General features: G+C 36.6%; 2 protein-coding genes across 4 annotated transcripts in view; both read right to left on the bottom strand.

Moving 5' to 3' along the window:
- Window positions 1-4,367, bottom strand: part of LOC132706183 (serine/threonine-protein kinase BRSK2) — an 82,223-nt gene extending 77,856 nt beyond the window's left edge. For both annotated transcript variants that reach the window (XM_060677358.1, XM_060677357.1), the window contains exon 1: window positions 3,922-4,367. In XM_060677358.1, coding sequence (XP_060533341.1) covers window positions 3,922-4,015 — 94 coding nt within the window. In that variant the 5' untranslated portion in view covers window positions 4,016-4,367. The remainder of the gene's footprint in view (window positions 1-3,921) is intronic.
- A 6,379-nt stretch (window positions 4,368-10,746) lies between these two features.
- LOC132705789 (anaphase-promoting complex subunit 1) overlaps window positions 10,747-26,911 on the bottom strand; it is a 41,381-nt gene continuing 25,216 nt past the window's right edge. Inside the window, exons 6-19 of one of the 2 annotated variants that reach the window (XM_060676654.1) lie at window positions 24,692-24,889; window positions 23,917-24,103; window positions 23,712-23,860; window positions 23,533-23,654; window positions 20,949-21,221; window positions 20,314-20,903; window positions 15,385-16,258; window positions 15,011-15,151; window positions 14,357-14,959; window positions 14,179-14,305; window positions 13,238-13,439; window positions 12,702-13,186; window positions 12,249-12,576; window positions 10,747-11,191 (exon numbers count right to left, since the gene is read on the bottom strand). In XM_060676654.1, the coding sequence (XP_060532637.1) occupies window positions 10,799-11,191; window positions 12,249-12,576; window positions 12,702-13,186; window positions 13,238-13,439; window positions 14,179-14,305; window positions 14,357-14,959; window positions 15,011-15,151; window positions 15,385-16,258; window positions 20,314-20,903; window positions 20,949-21,221; window positions 23,533-23,654; window positions 23,712-23,860; window positions 23,917-24,103; window positions 24,692-24,889 (4,672 nt within the window). In that variant the 3' untranslated portion in view covers window positions 10,747-10,798. Of the gene's footprint in view, window positions 11,192-12,248; window positions 12,577-12,701; window positions 13,187-13,237; window positions 13,440-14,178; window positions 14,306-14,356; window positions 14,960-15,010; window positions 15,152-15,384; window positions 16,259-20,313; window positions 20,904-20,948; window positions 21,222-23,532; window positions 23,655-23,711; window positions 23,861-23,916; window positions 24,104-24,691; window positions 24,902-26,911 lie in introns of both variants that reach the window. The other variant, XM_060676653.1, reaches the window with a different exon arrangement.

The raw sequence follows: 26,911 nt of genomic DNA on the forward strand, positions 1-26,911 counted from the left end.
AAATAAGGTTAGGGAGTGCTTGGGAAATACTATCCAAAACTAACGGAAATATTATTGGCCCAAGGTGCCTAATCTTTCGGTCACCTAGGTCACTGACTTTTCGCCGAACGACTTCTTTCTGTGGGATCACTTGAAAAGTGTTATTTATAAAAATGACATGAATTAAGGTAACTTTCTAAACAATGCATGCATAATCATTGGTACCGAAAGCATTTTATCTGAATTATCCAATAATAATCTAATATAATAGGTCCGAGTTTTGCAAGAATTTATTAAATGTGTTGTTTCATTGCATAAATATTTTTAACGTTTTAACAAAAAGATTATAAGAAGTCTCATTTTTCATAGTGTTACGCATTAGGTTGTATGTATTTGAGGCGGCACTTATTGGATTTGTTCTGGCATTCTGTAATTGTATGTCAGTATGATTTCTCAAGTTTTATGAGCGTATTTCATTGATATGGGTTATTTTGATGTTGCTTTTAGTTTTGTTATATATATATATATATATATATATATATATATATATATATATATATATATATATATATATATATATATATATATATATATATATATATATATATATATATATATATATATATATATATATATATATATATATATTTTATAGGATGATTCTTAGGGTTTGGTCCACAGTGAACAAAACTCACAAATAATTTTAAAACACTGTAATTGTCATTGACGTTTCGACCGGCAACCCAGGTCTTTCTCAAGAACTGCAAAACAAAGGACAAAAAAAGCGTCTAACACAGAATATCTTAAACACCAATACCCAAAGATAAAAAAAGTCACATTGTATATCAAATACCATGCGACGACTGTGACCAAGTGTACATTGGACAGACTAGCCAACTGTTGAAGAACCGCATCAATGGTCATAAGTACGACAAAAAAAATAAAACAGCCATCAGTAGCCATATAACGGAGAAAACACATACCTTTAACTTCGATGACACAAAAATACTTGCTACCGAACCAAACACACAAAAAAGGGAAATAATTGAGATGATACATATTCAAAGGAATAAAAACGCCATAAACGCGAAAACCGACATAAAACACCTGAGTGAAATCTATTTCGAATTGTTAAAGTAGACCATTTTAATGCTCAGATGCTTCACTGCGTATCAGTAGATCTTAAACTTAACACAAACGTACACTCTAAAAAAATAAATAAATAAAAACTAAGAGGGAAAAAAAAAAGACATCAGATACAATGAATGTTTATTTTCCACTTCTATTTGTGATTCGTACGCCAAAGCAAGAACGTTATTGTTTTTGGCAATGATGTATGTTGTGGTACTTTTTCACAAACAGCGCTAATAATAGACATTTAAAAAAAATAATAAATTTGTGAGTATGACTAATATATGTCATTTGTTTTTGTAATATTTGTAATTTTTAAATTCGTATATGTCTACTGTTTAAGATATTCTGTGTTAGACGCTTTTTTTGTCCTTTGTTTTGCAGTTTTTGAGAAAGACCTGGGTTGCCGGTCGAAACGTCAATGACAATTACAGTGTTTTAAAATTATTTGTGAGTTTTGTTCACTGTGGACCAAACCCTAAGAATCATCCTATAAAAAATATACAAGGATCCAAGAAAAGCATATTTTTCAACTATATATATATATATATATATATATATATATATATATATATATATATATATATATATATATATATATATATATATATATATATATATATATATATATATATATATATATATATATATATATATATATATATATATATATATATATAGTAAAGTATTTGCACTATCTGAAAAGCGTGCCACAGATGAAGGGAAACCATAATTCCTTCTATGAAATGGAGCGTCAACGAGATGGATTTCTGCAATTCTGCCCAATCTATTAGTCCGTTTAGGATAATATATGTATTTTTACGTTTCTACTAACTACCGTGGGAATAATAGTTTCTTGTAAACTTTGAGTGCAGCATGAGTAAGTTATACAATATCTTCTGCGTTATCTATGTCACTGACCTTATTTCACGTGGCTGACTTCTCGGTGTGACCTTTGCCGACGGTTTCGGTTTTTTCTAAGCCGATAATAGTTTATTAAAATAAATTTTGTTTTGTCCTACGTATTATGTATTAATTTTTGACAATATGCGGCACTTTTAGTGAAGTTGGGATCGACACAATTTTAAATGGAAATAAATTTGTACTAAGGCTTTATCAGTAGTTAAATCGGAAATAAATTTCATGAAATTATTATAAAAGAGATCTATCTACATGACTGTTCGTAAGGAATTTATTTTAACTATCTGAAAAGCGTGCCACAGAAAAAGGTTAAGATAATTGGTTCTATGAAATGGAATGATTCCTTTGAATGTTCTATCAAAAACGGCAATTCTGGACAATTTATTAGTCCATTTAGGATAAATAGTCCCGTAGTCCTCACAACTGCGCATCGTGATGTAAAAGTGCCTCCTTTCTAATATCTACCATGCGGATAATAGTTTCCTGCAGACTTTGAGTGGGGCATGAATAAATTCTGCGTTGTCCTCTGCGTTATCTGTCACTGACGTTATTCCATAGGATGGACTTACCGAATTGGCCTTTGCCGAGCCTCTTTTCCAACCTGTACGGCCCATTATCAATTGCTAATAATAGTTTGTTATAAGTTTATTATAATGATTTTTCTTTTATCCTACGTATTTTGTATTATAGGTATTAATTTTGACACTTGGGAGGAGATTAGGATCGAAAGAAGTCTAAATGGAAATAAAACATTTTCGAATTTTGAAACAACTACTTTGGTCTTAATCTTTTTGATTATTTGCGATGTAACGATTTAAGTTATATGAGTAAAACAAAAACTCCCTAACCAAAACTATTACGCTTAGTATTAAGTAAAGTATTGTAAGGCTTTATTAGCAGTTAAATCGGAAATAAATTTCAAAATCATTATAAAAGAATACTACATGACTATTGGTAAGCAATTTATTTGAACTATCTGAAAAGCGTGTTAGGGATCAAGGTAAACCATAATTAGCTCTATGACGTGGAGCGTTAAGCAGGTTGAGTCCTCTTTAGGTTCTATCAAAAACTTGAATTTTTGACAATCTATTAGCAGGTTAATATATATGTTATTTTATACAAATATAATAATCCCGTAGTCCTCATAGCTACCCATATACTCTTTTGATTTGCATTGTTGTGTAAAAGTGCCTCGTTTCTCATAGCTAATGTGCGGATAACAGTTTCTTGTAGACTTTAAGTGGAGCATGAGTAACTTATACAATAGCTTCTACGTTATCTATGTCACGGACGTTCTTTCATGGAATGGACTTACCGGTTTGGCCTTTGCCGAGGGTGTTTTCCAACCTATACGGCCCATTATCAATTGCTAATAATAGTTTATAGTTTATTGCAATATTTTTTGTGTTATCCTACGTATTATGTATTATGTATAAATTAAATATTTTCGAATTTTGAAACAATTAAATTGGTCTTAATATTTTTCATTATTTGCGATATAACGATTTAAATTATATGAGTAAAAGAACAACTACATAACCAAAACTATGAAGCTTCTTAGTATAAAGTAAAGTAAGTAAGTAAAGCTTTATCAGTAGTTACTTAGGAAATAAATTTCATAAAATCTTTATTAAAGAAGTCTACGTGACTATTTACAAGCAATAGTCACGAACTATCCGAAAAGCGTGTTAGCGATGACGGTAAACCATAATTAGTTCTATGAAATGGAGCGTTAAGCAGGTTGAGCGAGCCTTCTTCAAGTTCTATCAAAAACAAGAATTCTCGACAATCTATTAGTTACTATAATAGTTTCTTGTAGACTTAGAGTAAGTTCTGCGTTGTCATCTGGTTTATCTATGTCACTGACGTTATTCCACTGGGTGAACTTACCGGTTTGGCCTTTACCGAGGGTCTTTTCCAGCCTGTACGGACCAACATATTGGTGTTGGACGTCCGGCGACGGGCCCGAGTTTTCCTTTTGCATTTTGTACTTGGCCGTGTTCGCAGCAGCAGCAGCACGCTTTGCCCGTCACATCGTCGTTACGACGTCACGGGGTCGACCCTGGACATACGCGACATTCCCTGACGACGATGAGGACGATCCTCCGCACTTTTCCACGACCATTTCCCGAACGGAAGTGAATAAATAACGCGTATTTATTTATTTACTTATTTTTTTACGGTAGACGAGCGGCCGTCGCCCCGCTTTTATCTACTCTCGGGCTTTCGTGTTTGGCCCGTCGCGACGCCCATAGCCGTCCCGTTTCACACTCCGGGACCGTCAGACGCCGACATTTTCGCGATAATTCGTCGCACACACGGAAACTGACTGTCGATTCCGGTTTTCCAACGCGACGAGGGCGGGCGAAAAATCAATATTCCGGGGACTGACGGGGCGCGTGCACACGCTGGGGATGAAATTTCCCTAGACGCGACGCGAACCCCCCGTTTTTATACGGGGGCGTTTCGAAAACGGATGTGTCCCTTTTCAAGAGTATTTCTCTAAATTACCCTACGTGTAGTCCAAGGCACACTGTTAGCATTAGACCAGGGAGAAACCGCCACAGCGTGGCAGTACCAGAGGCGGTTCTGTTCAAACTGTATCGGTTAATCATTCATAGTGTCCCCCACCCTTTAACTGTTCATTGAACTTTTGGGATAAAAAGCGCAATTATAAAAGTTGTTTAAATATTTCAAAGATATATCAATCACAGATAAAAGTTATATATTTTTTAATGAAACACTCTGTATTAGGTATTATACTCTTAATCCGCTAAAAATTCTGCACATTTCCTTGTATAATATACTTGTACTTGTATAAATACTCAAATCCAAAGTTTTTGAGATCTATTCGCTTTTAACCTAAAAGCATCTTTTCCTGAATCCCGCCAAATGTTTTAACATATCCTTCACCAAAAATGTAAAAAAAAAGTCAACATACAATATTAATAACACCAACTTAGAGCAAGTGGCGGAGATTAGAGATCTAGGGGTAACGCTGGACGAAAACTGGACTCATATGGACAGACCAATAATCGAATCGAATAAAACGACCGGTTTCATAAAAAGAAACTCAATAGATTTTAAAACCCCAAATCTCTTCTTGCACTGTACTATGCGTTTGTCCATAGTAAACTTTCATTCGCTTCAGTCATTTGGAATACTAATTACAACAACCACATCACGCGTTTGGAATGAGTACAAAACAGATTTTTAAGATATCTGGCATATAAAACTAACACTGATGTTGAAAACCACAACTACAACCACACTAGATTAAAATTTCAAGTTCTAACTCTCCAAAACGAAAGAACGCAATAGATCTTATAGTATAAGAGCCAGTGGGCGGTTACCTGCATGTATTTGACCAGACCTGGGCTTTTGTACATTGAGGCCCCTATACCTACTATACATGAGGTGGGGACCCACTAAGCCAAAAGCGGTGGACTCAGGTACTGCGCAGGTGAGACAGGTTTTGATTTTTGGCGAATTTTAAATCTATTTGACCACGGCTGCCGTTTTGAAATCTTAAAATATATTGTTATTATTATCGAAAAATAATAATGGCAGACCTTTGGCATGCGGTTAACATTATGGCAGACAGTTTTGGAAATGCTCAAAAAATTAAAATTTTGAAAGTATTTGACCAGATCTGCCATTGAGATATATTATTCGTTATAGTCTTAAAAACTTATATTAATACCGGCAGACGTTTTTATTGAGTACACTCAGTAGATAACAAAATCCTTACTACTACCCGGACATACACTGCATATAGTTTTTTTTTATCTTATCTCTTTCTCCTATCTATTACTATTCTACTCATTCCAGCTTATAGTATTTTATTTTATAGCTACTACCACTTAAATAATTTAGGGCTTATACCTGAGATGGCTCTGTTATAATAATCCGAACCTAACGGTTTTTGCCAGACGTTTTCAGTATGTTTGTGAATCTCTATACAGATGCCTCGTGTTAAGTGAATTTAATAAAATACACAGTGTTGCTTTATGTTATTTTTCTTTAATTAAACTATTATTCGTTAAATATCTCTGACATTATGTCGATTGAAAAAGAACTAGTGAAGTATGTTTTTTGTATCATAGCAGAGACTGTTGACAAATTTTGAGGTTAAGAAAACATTATAAATTAAAATACAATGAAATAATTCTACCGGACGAAATTTTTGATTCTGTATATCACAGTAGTTGTTACAAAGCGTTTACGGCTTAAAAAAAACGCTACCGATCTCAACAAAGAAGCTGTATTACAACCCACTATGTCGTCGTCTGCAACTGAGCAACCATCAACATTAGTTGATAGCTCAATAACTGATGATACAATAGTACTTGATAATCTTGTAGAAGACGTAAACATTTCTGAGACAGATGAAGTCGTAGAAAAAGATATTGGCGCTGAATTAGATCAGTTATTGTAGTACCTCTGTAGTACCGTGAGTAGTTACAAAGTTTCGGATCTGAACGAAAATTTTAGTAATAAAATACACAATTTTGACGCAACCTCAATACTACCATGCAAGAATGAACTCTACCAATAACTTCTGAGAGCCCATTACATTTCAACTATTTGGAAAAACGCTTACAAAAAGCAACCTTCAACCTTATTAGCGACTTAATTACTAATGTCCCTGGTAAGTTGATAAAAATTAATTCTTGATCAAATATATTCGGATCAATTTACTAATTGTTTATACTTTACAATGTATGGTTTATTTTTAGAGTCCGATTCTATGGATTATGAAGAAAAGTTAACCTACGACAAACATGACTACGACACCTTTCGTAATATATCTACTTCATTTATCATCAATCTTATAAAGTTTAGTATATAAAGTACAAAAAAAGTATTAATTTCTATACATATAGTGATAAAATCAATTATAAGTGAGCTAAATTTATGTAAATCAGCGATTGTAATACATATACATCTGACCGGGTAATAGTAAAGATTTTGTTATCTAGTGAGGAGTGTACTCAATAAAAACGTCTGCCGTTATTATGATAAGCTTTTAAGACGATAACGAATAATATATCTCAATGGCAGATCTGGTCAAATACTTTCAAAATTTTATTTTTTTGAGCATTTCCAAAACTGTCTGCCATAATGTTAACCGCATGCCAATGGTCTGCCATTATTATTTTTCGATAATAATAATAATATATTTTAAGATTTCAAAACGGCAGCCGTGGTCAAATAGATTAAAAATTCGCCAAAAATCAATACCTGTCTCACCTGCGCAGTACCTGGGTCCACCGCTTTGGGCTTAGTGGGTCCCCACCTCATGTATGGTAGGTATAGGGGCCTCAATGTACAAAAACCCAGGTCTGGTCAAATACATGCAGGTAGTCGCCCACTGGCTCTTAGACTATTACCTCTTATCAAAGATTAACCTACGAATACCAAAGCAGAACGCAAGAGACAGGACTCTAGTTGATGTCGACCACTACCGAACAAACATAGGAAAGAACTCTCCGATACTAGATTACAAAATATATTTAATGCTCATAACTGCTTTCTTGATGTCGAAATTTTTGTTACTCCAGGTTGCTTTTTTTTATACTTTGTACTGTAGGCAACCTAAATTGTCAACAAATAAAAGAAAATAATGAATTTTGGAAACGTTTATTAAAAAAAAACCCTAAATTAGGTAAATATAATATACAACTGGTTCCTCCATTTCCTTCAATACAATACAACTTCTGTTCTAATCAGGTTTTTTAGATGATCTCTGTTTTCTATAGCATTTGCGTTTAGATGACACTTTAGAGTTAACCATAACAATCTATCCATCGGTTTCAGGTTAGGACTGTTGGATGACCATTTTGGTCATTTTATTGTTCCATCTTTTCCAATCTATTCATTAAACCTTTGATTTAAATAGTCTTTAACAAATACTACATAATGAGTGGGTCATCTTGCTGAAAGGCGAGGTTCCTTACTTCTGAATAAAATTTAGATAGCCATTACCGTTTAAAGTAACGTCATAGAAATGTTTAAAATAGCACACCACATATTTACAGTTTCGACATTCTTAAAATTGAAATTCTCGGTGGCAATGAGGATTTACTGTGGCCGCTGTCTACTGTTCTTTCGATTTATGATACCTGTGATTGAAAATTAAAAATTTTTTTAAATAACCATCATTTCTGCTAATTGTTCCCAACATCGTATGGCAAAACTGAAACTTTTTTCTTTTTTTTTGTATCTTCCCGTAAGATGTAATTTTTTCATCAATAAATTCTTCTTTCAGGCTTTCCTATATTTTTCGTACGAAAATATTGAGATTTTCTTCAACTTTTAGTAAAGTCCTGAATTCACCATCTTCATTTCTTTCTTTCTGGCTAGGCGAAATGTTTGTTGAAATTTTTCATAGATTCGATGAAAGTTTTTTTTTTTGTTCTGGGACTTACATTTTATAATAAACAATACGCAAGTTTTTCTAAATCTGTAACTGTCACTGTCATTTATTAACATTTTATTTTTTTGTTAACGACCTACTTCACAGCCACCTAAGATATGTTGCTTTTATGTACAAAGAGCATATATCTCACAAACTATTGGATTCTGGTATATGACATATTATGCAAGAAATGTGCAGAATTTTTAGGAGATTTTACCAAGCCTTTAATATGCAGGGTGTTCCGTTAAAAATATATAATTTTTGTCTGTCGGTGATTTCTGCAACATCCTGTATATATAAAAATATAATCTGCAAATAGCTTATTATCGGTGCATGACGTCACTTGTTGAATAGTACCCAGGCGTTGAAACGAATAATTGCAACAAAAAGGTGTGTTTAAATTTGATTTTGAGGATTGTATGAAAATGATGGTTAGAAAATCTTTGAAAAATATATTTATTATTGCTTCAAGACTATATTTTATTATTTTTACATAGTATGTGAGTTTTGTTCGTTAATTTATAAACTATTTAGATAGGGAGAGGTAGCAATTAAATATATAATGTCACGATGACTTCAACAACAATATAAAAAAGTCAAACAATTGTAATATACTTATTAAAACTAGATATTTAAGTGAAAAACCTCTTAGTGCCGTCTGCTGAGATCTTAGACGATTCAATGTTCCGAAGTGCATTAAGTGGCTCCAAGGGAAATATTCAGAAATCCCACCCGAAACAGCAAAAATTTGGATTTTTGCCAAACCTAAAAGTTTTAACCGTTTAATTATACAAAATACTTACGACTGAAGCACTTAACAATAAAAATTACTACAAAATTTTGAGTCTATTTCTTTTTTCTGATTTTGGTTTCACTCATATATTAATTTTTTTTTAGTTTTTTCATTGTAAAGAACAACCTAGATCCGAAAAAAAAACCGTTTTGCCTTTTCACTTTTTAACAATAAAATTTTAATAAAATTGGTTCCAGTGACCAAACCCCCGTTTATTTTAATAAATACACACGAGTGTTCGAAATGTTTTCGGAGCGCGAGCATTGAAGATGCTCCGATGAAGTGAGATCTTGGCGAAACGTCTGCAGGATTTCAGTCGGAGTTCAACAAACGAGCGGATGATATCCCGGAATATATTGAATACTTGAAACTATATATATATATATATATATATATATATATATATATATATATATATATATATATATATATATATATATATATATATATATATATATATATATATATATATATATATATCAGATTGTTCTTTTTCAAAGCACTAATAGGGCGAAAAAAATGGGTCATTGATATTTGATTGATTGATTGATTATTGTTCAAACCCAACATAGACTAAATAACGCGATCTTGTGTGTGTTGTGTCTTTTATGTTCATAAATTTGAACGTTAGCGTCTGATGTATTATACCAGAAACTAGGTTATGTCCATCGAGGTAGGGTTTAGGCGCTAATACAGAACATCCAGCCAGGTGATCAAGATACTTTCCTTTCCACACATACATCTATCATTCAGTATCCTTTTTTTGTATACTCTGGTAGCCGTTTCGAGGAATACATTTCCTCTTCTTAAATAGGCTGAAGACGCAATAGTGTCCATCCCCTTACTGTTGATAGTGTGGGCGTATCTCCCATGTAACGCATTGCGTGGCCATTGGTCTTTAAGTTGGTTTAGTGTCTTCCTATTTGCTGTGGAGTCAAAGATCTGATCCGATGCCTTCAGTGGCGTTAGATTCCTGTCAGCGTTTGCTACTACCCGATGAAGTTGGCTTGTTCTTGACATCTCATGGAAAATATTTGCTCGAGCATGTCTGTCGGCAATATTAGGTATACCCTTTCCTCCATGTTTCCGTAATAAATAGAACCTTTCTATCCCTGACCGAGGATGCTGCGCTCGTTGCTTCCTAAATTTTTTGAGAGTAAAATTGTTGAATCCTGTAGGAGTCCAGTTGATAACACCGAAATTGTTAAATATTGCTCGACTACAGCAAAGCCTTTGACACAATTGACCACCATTTGTTATTTATTAAATTGAAGTATTTTCATTTAGGGACAGTGCTGATTATGTCCGTATTTCCAAAGGAGTGGCACAAGGAAATATTTTCGGTCTAAAAAATTTTCGAGTGTTTAGAAACCGTGCCGGAGTTACTACTTTTGTTATAATAATAGAACAGAATAAACCATTCCCACTCCCCGTACCTCCCATGTTGTAAAATCCCGAACGTTTGTTCCCAAATAAAAGTTCTAATCCATAAATAGGCTTTTATTTACAAAACTGCCTAGGATACATTAAACCTAAGACTATCTTCACGGGAACTAGGGTTTTGTCGCGCTTCCGGCTCGAAAAACCTTCAAAATTTTGGCTATCGTTTCACCCAAAACGTAATCCTCCCTCAGGCGCAGCAAAACGTCCAACTGGTCTTCCCGATCCACCCGCATGTCGTATGGTATATCGTAAAATACGACGTAAGCGGCCAACGCCGAAGGATTATCGCTAGCGAAATTTCCTCTGCTAACGAACCCCGTCAGCTTGTCCTTCAACGAGTCCTCCCAGCCGTCCAACACCCTCACCACCTGTTGCTTCAGCGACAGCACCGTTTCCTTCGACAACAAACTCGACCGGTTCCCCTTCCGTAGAACCTCGTCCAAGATGATCTTCAGTTGCCGCAACCCCATGGGATTCGGGTCCCGTTCGAAATCTTTTACTGTCTGCAACGGACGAAGCGCAAACAAAAACAAAGATTTCATTTCTGTATGTCACTTAGGTAAGTTGAAAAGTTAAAGAAAAGTTAAGTTAAGATAATGCAAAGCCCCGCATTACAAAAACTGTTTTGAATTACTTAAATTAACTCAAAGTTTAGGTCTTGGAGTGGCCACCGCGCAGCCCAGACTTCGATCCAATAGAGAACCTTTGGGATGTTCTAAAAACATTTGTTTGGCCTTCTATGAAGACAGACTTCTATCTCAACAACATTATTACGACGACCACGCATCCCAAGCTTAGATCCAATGCGGAACTTTTGCGATGTTCTAAAAAAATTAGTTTCGAGTTATATGAAGGCATAATTCTACCTCAAGATCACGTAATGCCGTTTCAACCACTTATAGGAGGCACTTTCATTTTCATGCAAGATAAATGTCATTACAAGAACTATTTTGAATTACTTAAATGAACTCAACGGCGCACCTTGACACCTTCATGTTTTGTTGTGGGTTACTTAAATGAAAACAACGTCCAGATCTTGGAGTGGCCATCGCGCAGCCGAAGAGAGAAATTTTGGAAAGTTCTAAAAACGTTAGTACATGTATCTGCCTCAGTTAGATTGCAAGAGTTAGGACATGTTGTTCCCTTGGAATGGCAAAACATTTCTCAAGCAATAAGAAGCTTACCTCGACATAAAAATGTAAATGTACGTTAATTAATAGAAATAAAGAAACTCGGAAAACTGATTGGTTCCTCTTTTTTAACAATGTTAAATGTTTGGAGGACGGTTTTTTTATAAGAAGTGTTAACTGAAGATTACTTCTAGCGGGCTCGAAACGGGTACTGGGGTCAAAAAAACGGTGCGCCACTTTTGGAAAATACTATATGTTTAATGGAGAGACGTACTTTTACAGTCTGTTGACTTTGGGAAGGTAGTTTCGGAATATTTGAAACCGTACATTTGAATTACTCGCAGAAATCATCACAAGGTCACCGTTACTGTTTCAAAAATACACCCACCTTGATTTAAAATCAGACAAGAAGGTTCACCAAGTAACTCACCTTAACCAGATTGCCAAAAATGGGAACGATCATCAGTTTGTCTTTGACGACGGCCTCGTAGGTCACCCTGGTGAGCGTCTGGGCTAGTCGTTCTTCCGATTTGCCGCACCTCTTCGGGTCCGACGCCAATATGGCGTCACAAAAGTTTTTCACCACATAGTCCGACGAAAACGACACGATCGACGAGGCAGACGGGTCCCAGGGCACCAACGCCGAATGTGTAAGGGTACGCGCGAGTTCGCTGTGGTAGCCCAGTTTATCCGCCACGTAGCTCAAACAGCCCGCCCTCTGCTTCACCTCGATATAATCCGTCGTCGACAAGATTTTACTGCAAAATCGAGCGTGTAAAAATTTGGAAATCTACGGGAACGAAATTCCAAAAATCAACGCGTTAATATCTAAATTTGTTATGACTTTTACTACCTCTACTCCTTTAGATTAACGAAATCTTACACCAAGAGATCCCAGTTCCTTCCCCTCTCGAACACCACCCGCCAGTAACGCTCGTCGTCGACCATCACCTTGACGAGGGTGTCGACGTCGGGTATGAGTCCGGGTGCCTTTACCGTCGCCTCACTACCGTCGCACTTTATCACCCGCAAATTTACGTAACAGATGTCGCCCGAATCGACGTCTCTCGGTATCACCAGCCTCGGCTCGACCGCCAACACGTAAAGGTGACGGAAAGCCTGCAGGTGGTACCGGTTGTCGTTGCTGTGGGTGGGAAACTTCGGATAGAGGGCGCATATCAACACGGCGACACTCTGAGGCGAATTGGAGAGAGTGTACCGCCCCCCGCCGAGGAATAGCATCCCCAAAGCCATGTGGATGGCCAGGTGCGAACCGTAGGTGACTATGGCGCTGTTGGCGACGCCCACGCGCCTGCGCAGGTGTCTCACAAGACGCATCACTTCCAAATTGCCAGTGCCGGCCATTACCTGCGAACCACAACTTGTACATGGCTAAAATGCACGTTAGGGGAGGCTTACGAGGGACGCGGACAACAGCAGAACGTTTAGGCAAGTCTCTATGGTGGCTTTGCCTGCAAGTTCCGCTATCGACTTGCCGGTCAGCGACGTGAACATGTGGCTGAAGAATAGTAGGGTTTTGAACGCGTCAGGATCTGCCGAACCCGCGTATTTCAACCCCAAGGCGAAACACGCCCCCGCCACTATATTACAGTAGGCCTGACTACGATATAAAAAAAACGTTTAAGACATACGTACAATCAGTCTAAATTAAAAAAAAAAAACAGTCGTATACTTTGAGCCAGGACAAAGATTGGAATGGCAAAGGAAGCTTTGGATAAACTGGAAAAAATGTGGAAAGATCATAATATCAAAAAGACCAGCAAAGTGAGACTTCTCAAGACTTACAAAAATTGTGGTCCCAGGAAAAGAAGATGACAAAAGAACTACAGGTTTATAAATTAAGGGCCTTACAAAAATATCAGTGACAACACTAGAGGATCGACAAGCATGGAGAAGGCGTGCATCACGATTGAGCCACGACGCTCAAAATCGCGCTACGACATGTGAACTAGATTGCTAAAACCTGGGACCGAATTTTGTTCACGTCTCTATACGAGTTATTCGAGAAGTAGAAGAATAGTACAAAATTATTTAAATCAGGTGAATTTTAAGATCCCAAAACCCACCTGCTTCCTTGGATGATGCAGAAAACATTATCAGGAAATATGGACTAACACACAAGCACAGAGTAGGCATCTGGTTCGAGGTATGGGTCGTCAATGTCAATCGCTTATAATTTTGTCATCTATAAGGGAACAAAATGCTGACAAAAGGTGGGGCTACGCATTGATTCATTCAGGTAACTAATAGTCCTAACAGAAATTTTAGTAGATACGCTTTAAAGTGTAAATGAATACACACCGCTTCCTAGTAACAATAAGAACCAGAAAGTAACTTACTTCATAGCCTCGTAGTCTACGTTCGACGTTTCAGAGGGCGTGACCATGCAGTGAGGCAGTATTGTCGACGGTACTTGGCTCTCCACCCACTCCTTCGAGGCCTCGACGTCATTCCACATGATCAAACCTGAAAACGGCACCACACTTACCGGCCTCCCGCCTGACCCACGATACTTACACCTGGACAACACCCTAAGCATGAGAAAATCCGGTCTAATAAAGTCCAATAGGTACTGGGTGTCGGGCGGGGCCAGCCAATCGGCCACCGCCTTGTTGCACGTGCCCATGTACATCATGCCGAGCGCCAGAGTGGCCCCGGGGGCGGTGACGTCCAAATTGACGGAAGAACCCTCTCGGATTTGGAAAGACGGCGTCTTATACTTATCTTTTTGAGAGCCCGTCAAAGGTCGTTTTACGCCACCAACCATGAAATAATGCAACGTATCCGGAACGTTTAAGTCGGACATGCCTGCCGGCTGGTCGCCGTACTTTAACATTACCAACCCGAGCGCCAGCCCTGCCGCTAACGAATAAGACTCTCTGTCGACGCTGTTCTCCATTTCCGGACCCGGCGGTCTTCCGATTTCGGATAAAAGTACCTCGGTTATGTGCCGATGGGCGCTACCCTGATAAAGCAACCCTATTCCCAGCAGGCCCGTAACCTGTAAGTTTTGCGACACGTCCACCTCCATAGAAGTGGGCGGCTGCAGACCTTCCACGTGTATGGAGAGTATCTTGGTCAGAAATTGGCTGCAGCTGCCTCTAAAAGCAGCGGTTAGTCCTGCAATGCCCACGTTACGGACGAGTACCGATGACTAGGAGATGTACTAACCCAACAGAATCCCCAGCCTAGTCATTTCCGTTAGTTTTCCGAAGTAGTCGAAAGTGCTGAGTACTTCCAAGTTTTTCAGGTGCCCGTTGAGGCCTAGAGCCATCAAGAACCCCGCGTGTTCCATGAGAGGTTCCGCACCACCTGACCCAACGACAATCAAACTTTTACAACTTTACTGGTTCTGACTCACATATTGTTAGACTGTCCAAGAAAAAATATGAGCAGCAAAGGAAGGGACAGGAAGGAAGATATCCGATGAAAATGCCAGTGTCAAGAGAAACAAGTATTGCCGAGTTCTATAGTAATGAAGGGGAGTGGATATATTATAATTAGTCAACCACTGAAGTCCATTAAGCCATTTATACTTTACCTACCTTTGGGTTTATTAAAAACGATCCAGGTGCTGTCGATGTTTTGGGCGTCCGGCGTAATTCTCAAACCGTTCGCCACCCCGTTATGGAATAACGGCCACAGGTTCATGTCGGCAGGCGTATCTATATGGTTGAGCTCTACGGTAACGCCCATAGGGGGCGCTTTGCCAGTTAGACACAAGACCGGTGCGGACAGAGGCTCGGTTATGACGGGCGTGGCCGTCCTCAGCGTGATCATGCCCCTGCCCACCGGCAATGCCATCGTCCTGATGCAAATACCGTAAAGGTGTTTCTCCTGTTCCTCGATAAAATCGTGATCCGACACGTCGGGTCTTTGCGTCAGGTTGATAGTCACCGGTTTGGAACTGGCTAGCATTTTCCGTGCCTCCATTACTCTCACGTCGTCGCTGAATCGCATCCGCGTCAGACTAGAGTCGATATCTTCCATCCCGTCGATATCCGCGATCTCCTGTTTCGTATTGGGCATCGTCTCTTGTAATTGGAAGCATATGTTCATCTTCTCTTGGAACAATTTGTCCTTTTCCATCTCGACTTTCTGCGCGTGCGCTACCAAATCGTCTCGTCCGACCAGTCGATAAGCTTCGACCGGCCAATCGGACGGAGGCCGCTCCCTGCATTTCCACAGGGCGTTGTAAATTAAAAATGCGACGCCCGCCGGTAGAGTCTCGATGTATTTGGTGTCCAGTTTCATTTCGACCATCATCAAAACGACCTGCTCGACGGTGGTAGCTTCGGCGTGAACGCTTTTGTGTTGCGAGCTCGCGTGACTCACAGACTCGTTTACCTCTTTGATGAAACTGCCGAGGCCTACGTTGGACGGTCTGTTCCGGTTGATCTCGGACAGTATCCCGCACAACTAGAACCCAATTAGCAACTGTGTAGAGCAATATGTAATGTTAATGGCAGGTCATCAGAGATTGAGAGTAAATAATTTGAAAAAGGGCACTTTGCAAAATTATTTCAATTATCCAGTTTACTTCGTCCAAGCTTAAATGAAACTAGTTTTTTTGTATTTTTCTTGCAACGGCCAAATTTACGAAAATATATCAGCTGCGGTTTTTCGGTTATTGGCAGTATTCGCAAATTTATTTATTAGCCCTGGGAGCCCTGGACCTTTTTTCAAAATGATAAGCAACAAGCTAATTCTTTGGGAATCGTTTCATTTCATCAAGACGCCCAACCTTTTCCTCTACGAAAATTGTCGTATCAGGTAGCTAACTATACACGCAATTTAGTTACCATACCAAAATGATCAGCAAGAGTTTAGTTTTTAGAAATTAAATTTGGCCTACAAACAAATAGGTTTGGTATAGGGTGGCCACCCCCTCAAAGTTGTATCTATTATTTATTTATAAAAAGTGATGAGCAACATGCTAAATTTTTTACTGTAGCTTGCTAATAATTTTTATAAACAAATGATCACATTGTCCTACAAATAAACTGGTAGGATTTTTCAGTCCTACACTTTAAAGTTGTTGTACAAAACTATTTTTAAAAACCATCCGCAACCGCCTAGATTTTTGTGAGTAGATTCGTTTTAATAAGACGCCCAGCTATTATTTTGCGAAAAGTTGCAAAACAGGTAGCTGAATTAATGAACAGGTATCAAATCATGTCAAATTGATTATTATGTAAAAGTGATCAGCAACAGCTTATTCTTTATTTTATTTATTTCATTTTTTGACTAAGTTTTGAGATAAATCAGATAAATAATCTAAAACAACATTTATCCTAGAAATAAAATGGTAGGTTTTTCAGTCCTACACTGGAAAATTTCGAAAATTGCCCCTAACTTAAACGTGGTTACATGTACATACGTGTATATTCGAATATACGTGTATATGTACACACGCACACGCATACAATATACATTGTGCATTAAAAAGTTTTGTTTACTTGGCTTGTCAACACGTGTTAATTCATTTTCTTTTATAACATTTAATTATGAAAGTGATAATGGAGTATTTTCTTTGTAATATACTCCGTGATAAACCTAATTTTCGTGAAAAAATAGAGACGATAAAAAAATTTAATAAAAACATTTATCTCGAGTGCAAAAAGTATCTAAACGCTCGAAAGCATCATAACCACAAATATAATGATGCTGAATTGCCTGACCATTGGGATGACGATGTAATAGGCTACCACTCTTGTTACAAGGAGTTCAGAGTAAAAGCTAAATATTTGTTATGAAAAGTAAGTTTATGCTTTATTTTTTAAGTAAATGTAAAATGAAAATGTTGATTTTTTTTATTTTTGTTTTGTCGTTTAAGTGAAAAGAAAAAAAATAGTAATATGAGTTATTGTTTTATGAATAATGACATATTTTTTTCATAATTTTCATGGATTAAAAATTTTTGATAATGACAATTAATATTCATAAAAAATATGAAAAAAAAGTTGATGTCTTAAATTATAAATAATAATGAAACAACTTAATTAAACTCATTTGTATTAAACAGCATCATATATAATGGCGGTAGGAATATTTTAAGAACAAAAAAAGTTAATCGCTCAACTAAATTTATAAGTTAGACCGTAATTTAGAGGTTAAGCAGGAATAATATTGAAGGGCCGAACTTGCAACCTATTTTTTGTCGGACTAGCGAAATCTACCTATACATAAAAATTGATTTAGATAGAAAATGTCATAAAGTTTCATTTAATTTTGGTCTCCTACAGTTGCTGATGTCAACAACTTTAATGTGTAGGACTAAAAAATCCTACCAGTTTATTTGTAGCACAATGTGATCATTTGTTTATAAAAATTATTAGCAAGCTACAATAAACAATTTAGCATGTTGTTCATCACTTTTTATAAATAAATAATAGATACAACTTTGAGGCGGTTTCCACCCTATACCAAACCTATTTGTTTGTAGGCCAAATTTAATTTCAAATTATATATTTCAATATCTATAGATTTAGGTAAAAACTAAACTGTTGCCATTTTATACCTGCGTGTATAGTTAGCTACCTGATACAACAATTTTGGGAAGGAAGGAAAAGGTTAGGCGTCTTGATGAAATGAAACGATTTCCAAAGAATTTGCTTGTTGCTTAGCATTTTGAAAAAAGATCCAGGGTCCCGGACTATATGGGAGGCTTTTAAAAAGAAAGCCCTAGAAACTTTTCATCTAAAACTGAAACTATGGAAACGCTACGCCGATGACACTTGTGTTATTTCGCCTCATCGGCAAGAATTCCTCTCAGATTTTTATAACCATTTAAACTCTATGCATATATTGAATTAATAATAACCTCCCATTCCTAGATATTCTTATTGATAAAAAATCATACCTAACATTGCAGAAAACCTGCGCGCTCAGGCTGATATCTTAATAATAATCATAATAATAATAATAATTTTATTTAGTAAAACGCAATAACAGAATAGTAACAAAAAAATAAAATAAATGTGCAAAAATCCACTGAAGCATAAATAAAATACTTGTTTGTGACATTTCACTAAAAATCCATATAAAGTAATTAAAACCATAGTTAGACTAACAGAAAAAGATAATTATATGATTATATATATATAAAAAATATTACCATATCTATATACTAATTGCGCCAAGTTAGCCAAAACAGTAAAAACGGATGAACAGTTGTTCGGGAAAAGACTTGCATAACAATTTCGAAAACAACCAAGCACTAAAAAAGTCAAGTATATACCGGGAAAAAAAACTTCAACAAATAAAAATAAAATAATTTGTAGGTTCGCCAGCAAAACTATGTAATTATGCAAGAGAGCAAAACTTATTTACAGCTAATGAGGACTATATGCAACAAGCGGATTAGGCCGATTTCGAAATAGTTTTGCGTTGACAAGCACCAAAAAATGAAATAACAGAAAAATTCAAAATTGCCAAAAATTGTATTTCCCTCATTCATCCAAAATCAAGCAAACAAACATACACATAGTTAGTTCGTGGTCTATCCGCAATCGGCGCAGTAATTGGTTAAAAATTACAGTGACAGAACGAGCAAGTAATACCAACATATTGACAAATATTCACAATTCCCTCTCTGTACACAGGGAATACAAAATCAAAATGTTTCAGGGCGACAACAATCTATACCTGCCTGAGTTTCTCGCTAAACACCTCAAATATGAAAATCACTTAACAAAGGGTATCTCCATCAGATATCAGATATAAAAACGTTTTTAGACAATGGAAGATCCCTATAGTGATTATTAATTTCATCATTGTCACTTCACCATCCCATCCAAAAATCATCGGTTATCAACTCTCTCGTTTACAGAGTCGTAAAATCATCTTAATCCAAATCAAAACACTTTCTTACGAATAATTTCAGGAATATTAAGCGTCTCGTTACAAAATACACTTCACCACAGTAAATGAGTGCGAAAGCAACTCTAAACTTGCCACTGTGGTCCTTCCTTACATTGAAAACGTTACTGGCCACATATCAAAAGTTCTTAAGTAATATAATGCGAAAACAAAGTCTCTCTTTGATCCGTTACAGACAAAATTCCGTTTGATACACCAGGAGTTTACAGCATGAATATGCGGCAAAGAATACATTGGAAAAACAAAATCAAAAATATCAACTAGACTAAAAGAATATGAGCCTCAAGATTAAGACAAATAAACTCACTATAAACAATAATTCTAGAATGCAATCAATTCTTGGATCTTAACCGCCACTTGTTCTTGTGCTCCTCTAGCTCCGCCCCCTCAGCAGGTATAAAGTAGAATGCAAATTAGTTTCAGTTAAGCTTTGAAGAAGTCAACAGGAGACTTGGTGAAACGTCAGAAAATTGCATGAATGTGTTTAGTATTTTTATATTATATTTCAATAATTCATTTTCATTGTTTGGCATTGATAGAAAAGTCACTGCGCGTCGATATTCGGAAATCTAAAAAATCCGGAAAAGACTTACCTGAACGATATCTTTGGATCGATTGTTGACCTCTTTAAAGCAAGGATAAGGAGGCACGTGACGTATCCGAACCAAATAGTGGATATGTTGCATGACGTCTACCGGCCTCTCGCTCAGTTTCTGCCAATTATTAATCGACTTGAAGAGATCCTCGTCTATTGTCGAGCCGCCGACCGATAAATCTTTCGGAAAATCTTTCCAATAGTGAATCGAGTAGTGATGAAGGCCTAAATCGTTGGACAACTTGGAAAGCAATATGGCCAGCGGCTTCAAATTGTCCGACTGGGATATATCGAGTTTAAAATCTTCGTAGAGCAAATGGAACACGAAGTGAATGATACGAATATGTGGGAACAACATGGATTTCGGGTTAATATTAATGACGGACGTGTCGGGAACAATATCGTTCGAGTTGGCGAGGGCGATGTTGAGTTGCTGCGACAGATCGTCGGCTATTTTACTGTGATTCGATCGCAAAATGTGAGTCCAATCTTCGTCCGTAGCCGCCGGAGATGTCTTTTGCCTTTTGACCGCTCCTCCCGGCGTCTCGGGCCTCTCCGAAGCTTGCTCGTCCTCGTAACCTAAAAACTCTACGAGGCAGGATTCAAACGTTGCCAAGCGACCGCGCGACTAACCAAACAGTAAATTGACGAACGAATCCCACTCCTGACGGGTGCTGATATCGTCCGATCCGATGACGTTCCTCGAAGCGTACCACCGGCAAGACACCGACAGGGCGGAGTCTCTCGGCAAGCACTGATTCAGAGCGTTCAGACACTTTTCTACCAAACCAGACGATGCCAACAGGGGTAAAGTGATCCGGTAAAACTTCCCGTCCGAGTACTTCAAGGTCAGGCGGTTTTCTATGGCGTCCGTTATCCCGACCAACACGGATTTCTTATCAAACCCTTAAAACAAAAATCGGACGCATTTATGAGACATTTTGACAAACCCAATCTAAAAAAATGTATTGCACTGCTTAGTCGTAATCACGGAATCAAGTTGGCGAGCAAACCCAGTGGCGGCCCAACAAAAGTTTATGGTTTCTCAATTGTTCTACACTAGATGATTCTAAATCATTCCTTCACTTTGCCTATATAAGAGTAGATGGCCCGAGCTTTAGTTCAGTTCTATTTGAGCTACCAAGGTAATAACTTCGACAAGCGATATCCTACCGAATTGATAGTGCCGTCAATTTGATTTGTGACTACGTGTGTACCTTAATAATTATATTGTTATATAGGTTTTCATTTTAAAAAAAGAATTGACATTCATTCTGATGTGCTGTCCATACTTGTTAAGGTATATTTGACATATAATAAATTACTGTATTAAACACTGGGAATGGCATGTCAATGTCATCCCTGAACCTAAGACTACCAACATTGCAGATTTTAAATATTTAAGACCTATCTTAGTATCTTGCCAGTACTATAGATTAACATTATTCAGCACACTTAGCGTGGTTTCCGAAAAGGACACCGTTGCTTCTCAATGTTACTGATCAGATCTTAAAAGCTCTTCATTCAGGAATGGTAACGGTTTCAACCCATCTAGATTATTGCGCTCAACCATGAAACGTGCTTACATATTCTCCGCTTTGTGGGACTTTTTTTAGAGACTCTTCTGTTCGAACTTCTCTTTCCAGAGTTCCCCAGGGCTCCATATTGGGAACCATATTGTATACAATTTACACAGCGTTTCTGAGCGGGCATTTGAGTTATCTCTAAATGCAAATGTACTCATATCACACTAAGTTGTTCTTTTTTTCAGTCAAATGCAATTTTTGAAGTTTCTAAGGATCACTCTATGTTTTTAAATCTCAATACTTGCTTAGTCTTTACATCAACTATTGCAAATTATACTCTAATGTAGCAAAAAATCTCGGTAATAAATTAAATTATGATGTTAGGAGGCTGGTTCGCTTATTCTCTCCAGTTGTAATTTAATTTTAATTAAATTTAATTTAATCAAAATATTTTAAACCATACATATATAGAAAAACAGAAACAGAACAGCTGATAAAATTAACATTACCTAAAGAGCTGACTGAGTTTCACAAATATTGTTTCTCTGTTGATGGATCTTTTTTGTGTTTTTTCTCTAGATTGCACTAGATACATGTATAATGTTTCAAGTGGAAGACGAACTTTTCTTTATTTTTAAAGACAGAGATAAACTTCGCCAGTACAGAAAGTGGAATTTAAAAAAAATCATCCTGTTAGTAATGGGGTAGAGGTGATGAAAATTTTAATTATTTAATTAAAAATGTAATTAAGTTATATTTTTATTACACAAAATTTTACAAATTTAGTTATTTAATTAAAATTTTAATTTATATGAATTAATTAACAAATATTATTATCGGTTTAAACTACGTAGCATTTTTTTTTATGTAAGCCATTGCTTTTTTTCAGAAAATTTGTCTGTAATGTCTCGAGACTCAACTAAATTCTCTACAACCAGACTTCTTTAATAGAGGAAACGGTAGAAGATTTTTAATTAAAACTTTGAAGAAATATCATCCTGTTAGTAATTGGGTAGACGTAATTAAAATTTTAATTAACAATGAAAAAGTTAATTAAATGTAATTTTAATTACATAAACTTCTAATTATTTTCAATTACAGTTTTGATTAAAGACGTACCAAATTATTTTTTAAATTAAAATTTTAATTTCTTTTAAATTCTCTGCATTCCCACTTTTAATAGGCACTGTATATAGAGTAGACGAAGAAAGATTTATTAATCAAAACTTTAATTAATTTTAATCGATTAATTAGGAATATTAATTAATTAATTAAGAATATTAATCACATTTCGAATTTTTTGGTTTTCTTTTTTGATCTGGCAGGACTGTGATATTGCTGTAAATTTAAAATCAAGCGCAGTGACAATATTGATGTAAAAATGTAAGCCAATTACGTTATTTTTAGAAAATTTGTGCCTTAGTTTAATAACATATCTGAAGTCCCACTTAGTACTCACTGTATCTGCCATATACGAAGAAAGAACTTCTAATAAAATGTAATAAATTAATATTAAGCAATTAATTATCACATTAACACATTAAAACATTAATAACAACGGTTTAAATTATATAGGATTTTAATTTTTTTGGGGAACGTGGCACGATTGCGATATTGCGGGAGACCACTTAACCGCTATTATTGAAAAAAAAAATGTAATTCAATAGCTTTATTTTCAGAAAATGTCTTACTGTCTTGAAACGCGTAATGCCTGGCGATTCTTTGCTGATTAGGCGTGGGAAGCACGGGTGACAATAAATGCTCGTCGAACTGTGGTTCGGACTGCGCGTACTGAGGCAGCAGACTGCTCCTTCTGCAAGAAGATTCTAACTAGTTATAACATGTTTAATGGGGTGAGAAAACATTTTACCTCGGAAATGGCGAATGAATCATTCGCATGTATGGCGATGGGGTGTGTTGCGTTAGAGTGCCGCCGATGTGAAGCTTACCCACGGGAGTGAGTCCCGAATACAACGTGATGTTACCGCTGTGCTCCAAAATGGCCATCATTCTGAGATGCTGGAACGTAAACTCGACTCTAGGGTCGCGATTTTTCAGCGTAAATTTTGGCTTACAGATATCGACGCGGCGTCTTTGGCGCTTATGCTAGTCGACACCCCGAAATTGATATTAGGACCCGTATAGTCGATTTTAACTATGGATAATTTAAACCTAGACGGCAACACGTAGCACAGATAAGACTGCCCCACGATATCTTTCGTTAAGAACACCTTCGAAGCCGGCCCGCCCGTCAAAGTGTCTCTGTAGAAAAAAAATAGGAATTCGACCTCGGTATAAAACGGATACAGAAGCGATAAATCACAGGACGCAATCTCTGACGTTATGCGAGAATATTTAGGTAAATGAATTAAACGCAATTAAGTGTTATATACGAGGGTCACTTGAAAAGTTTCCAACCTAACGATGATGCAAAATATTTTTTCTCATCTGACTAAAAACAAAAAGAATCGCTTGCGGCTAGATCTGGTGAGTAAGGTGGATGGTCAAGTAGTTGAAACCGTAATTCGTGGATTTTCGCCATACATTAATTAATCCGCGCCTAAATTGGCGCTAACAGAGAGTTGGAAACATTCATTCGAACTCACATTTTTCATGCTTAAGGTGAATACCACGCTTCCAAAATAGCTGAAAGTTGGGTAAGTAACTATCAAGAGGTGCACGACTACGATCACTAGCTTTTAGTAACTAGTGCCGCCATCTTCAGGGTGAGGTCTGAAATTTTTCAAATAACCCTCGTATTTCAAATTTTCAGGCAGCGTACTAAAAAGCAGCTGGCAGTATACGAGTTTATCGTTTCTGTATATGATTCATTCTAAGATACCGGCTTACTGAGCTGAAAAGGTGTCCGTCCACACGTGCTCAAGACAAATATTAGGGCTGGAATGCAAATGGGACATGGCTTTGGAGCAATGAAAGAATGATTTCGACGAACATTCGTTCTCGGGCAAAAAATTCCTTCCCAGCGTCTCCTTTTTTGGCAAGTGGATCTCCCACGGGCTTCCGGATATTGCCGACGAATGCCAGCGGCTAAAAGAAGATCTTTTGCTTTGTACCAACCGAGGGCTGCCTTTTATATTTCGGGATTTTCTTAAACTAGTCCTGCCATCTGGCGACTAACGTTTTTTTAGAGAAGTTTGACATTTTGAGGTTAGGTGTATTCAGTTAGGTTTGCCCGAATAAATTTTAAAAAATATGACGGTTAAAAATGGAACTTAATCGGGAACATTTTCGTGCAATAATTTTTTACAACTTTAGACGTGGACTAATTCAACAACAATGCATCGACGAAACTTAATTCGACTTTTGGAGTTAAAGCACCATCTAGGACTACTGTTTATCGCTGGTTTTCGGACCTCAGTCGTGGTCGTAGTTTTCTTAAGGATGAATTTGGTGAAGGTCGTCCAAAATCGGTGGTTGTCCAAGAAAACATTGATGCAGTGCGGAAACTGATTTTGCAGGATCGTCATGTAACTTACCATGAGATTGAGGCTTCTTTGCGCATTAGTAGGATCAGCATACATACATTTTTTGACATTTGACATCAGCTTAAAAAAAGGCTCGTGTTGAGTGGTGAGAGGTGATGAATCATGGATATGATATGAACCTGAAAGTAAGCAGCAGTCGACTGTGTGGGTCTTTCCGAATGAGACAAAGCCCACAAAAGATGTTCGTGCGCGAAGCAACTCGAAACAAATGGCAGCTGTTTTTTCAGGAAAACTGGCCACATTCCAACGGTTTCTTTGGTTAAAGGTAAAACAGTTAATTCTGAATGGTACACAACCATTTGTTTGGCGAAATTCTTCGAAGAAATTAGAAAAATTAACTGCCGAAGACGAATCACTCTCAGCGATCAGTGCAAACAAAGAACTTTTTGAACATTAAACACGTTGATTCGATCAACCGTCCACCACATAGTACTGCTTTAGCACCTAATGAGTTCCCATACATTAAGGATAAATTAGGTGGGCAACGATTTTTGACACCAGAAGAAGCGATTGATGCGTTTAAAAAGCACGTTTCGGAGATGCCCGACTCGAAGCAAAATGCAAAAATGTATTAGTCATCAGGGTGAATATTTTGAGAAATAATAAAGTCATATTTGTTGGTAGCTTATAGTTTTTTATTACAAATCCCGAAATATAAAAGGTAGCACTCTTAATCCATGCTAATCCTACAGTTGACATATACGAGTGATTTAATTCCAACTGTTACTTTTTTACTTAAAATTTCTAAGATTTTACAAAGCGTCAAGAATGAGAAACAATATAAAACATAAAATACATTAAATAATATAAAATATATTTGAATTCTAAAATCGTATAAACTTTTTGCACTATTACATCAACTCCGTGTATGTGACCAGTACTCAGATGACGTTCTTTCGGCTTGATCGCTAGACGTTTCATAAATCTCAAGGCAGATCGCTCGAGTCGCGTAAATTCAAATAAAAAAAAACGTTAAATTTCAAAGACAAAGGTTATTATATCGGTGATAACCAAAACATTAGCTGATATGTTGTAGGGTCTCTCTGAATGACATAACTATATCATATAAAAAATATAAAATATGTTCATGATAATCTAAAACCACATTTAAAATAAAACCAATCATATGGTAGATGGGGTAATAAATAACAAAACGTCAGTTTTGGTTAGTTCGTTGCCAAATTTTCAAACATTATTTCTATCATTGATTCTTAACTTATTGCAAAAAAACATGTTTCAAAGTGTATTGTATTTATTTTAACAAACTCAATTCAATTTATCTCTACCTATTTGCATTATGAAAAGGAGTGTAGACTAACCAAAATTTTAACCTTTTATATCATTTCATGGTTAAATCGAAAAGTGTTGACTAACCAAAATTTTAACCTTTTATATCATTTCATGGTTAAATCGAAATAATATAACAGTTTGGCAACGTTGTGAATCTGCGTGTCACTAGTCGATCACTGCTATTTAAGTAAACTGCTGGATTATGGTGTATCTCAAAGTATACCGTCATAACTTTTGACAGACTCTCCCAAAAAGTAATTACCTATTGTTATTC

Source organism: Cylas formicarius, unplaced genomic scaffold, assembly GCF_029955315.1.
Source record: "Cylas formicarius isolate icCylForm1 unplaced genomic scaffold, icCylForm1.1 PGA_scaffold_8__14_contigs__length_24414737, whole genome shotgun sequence".
In the NCBI taxonomy this organism is placed as follows: Eukaryota; Metazoa; Arthropoda; class Insecta; order Coleoptera; family Brentidae; genus Cylas; species Cylas formicarius.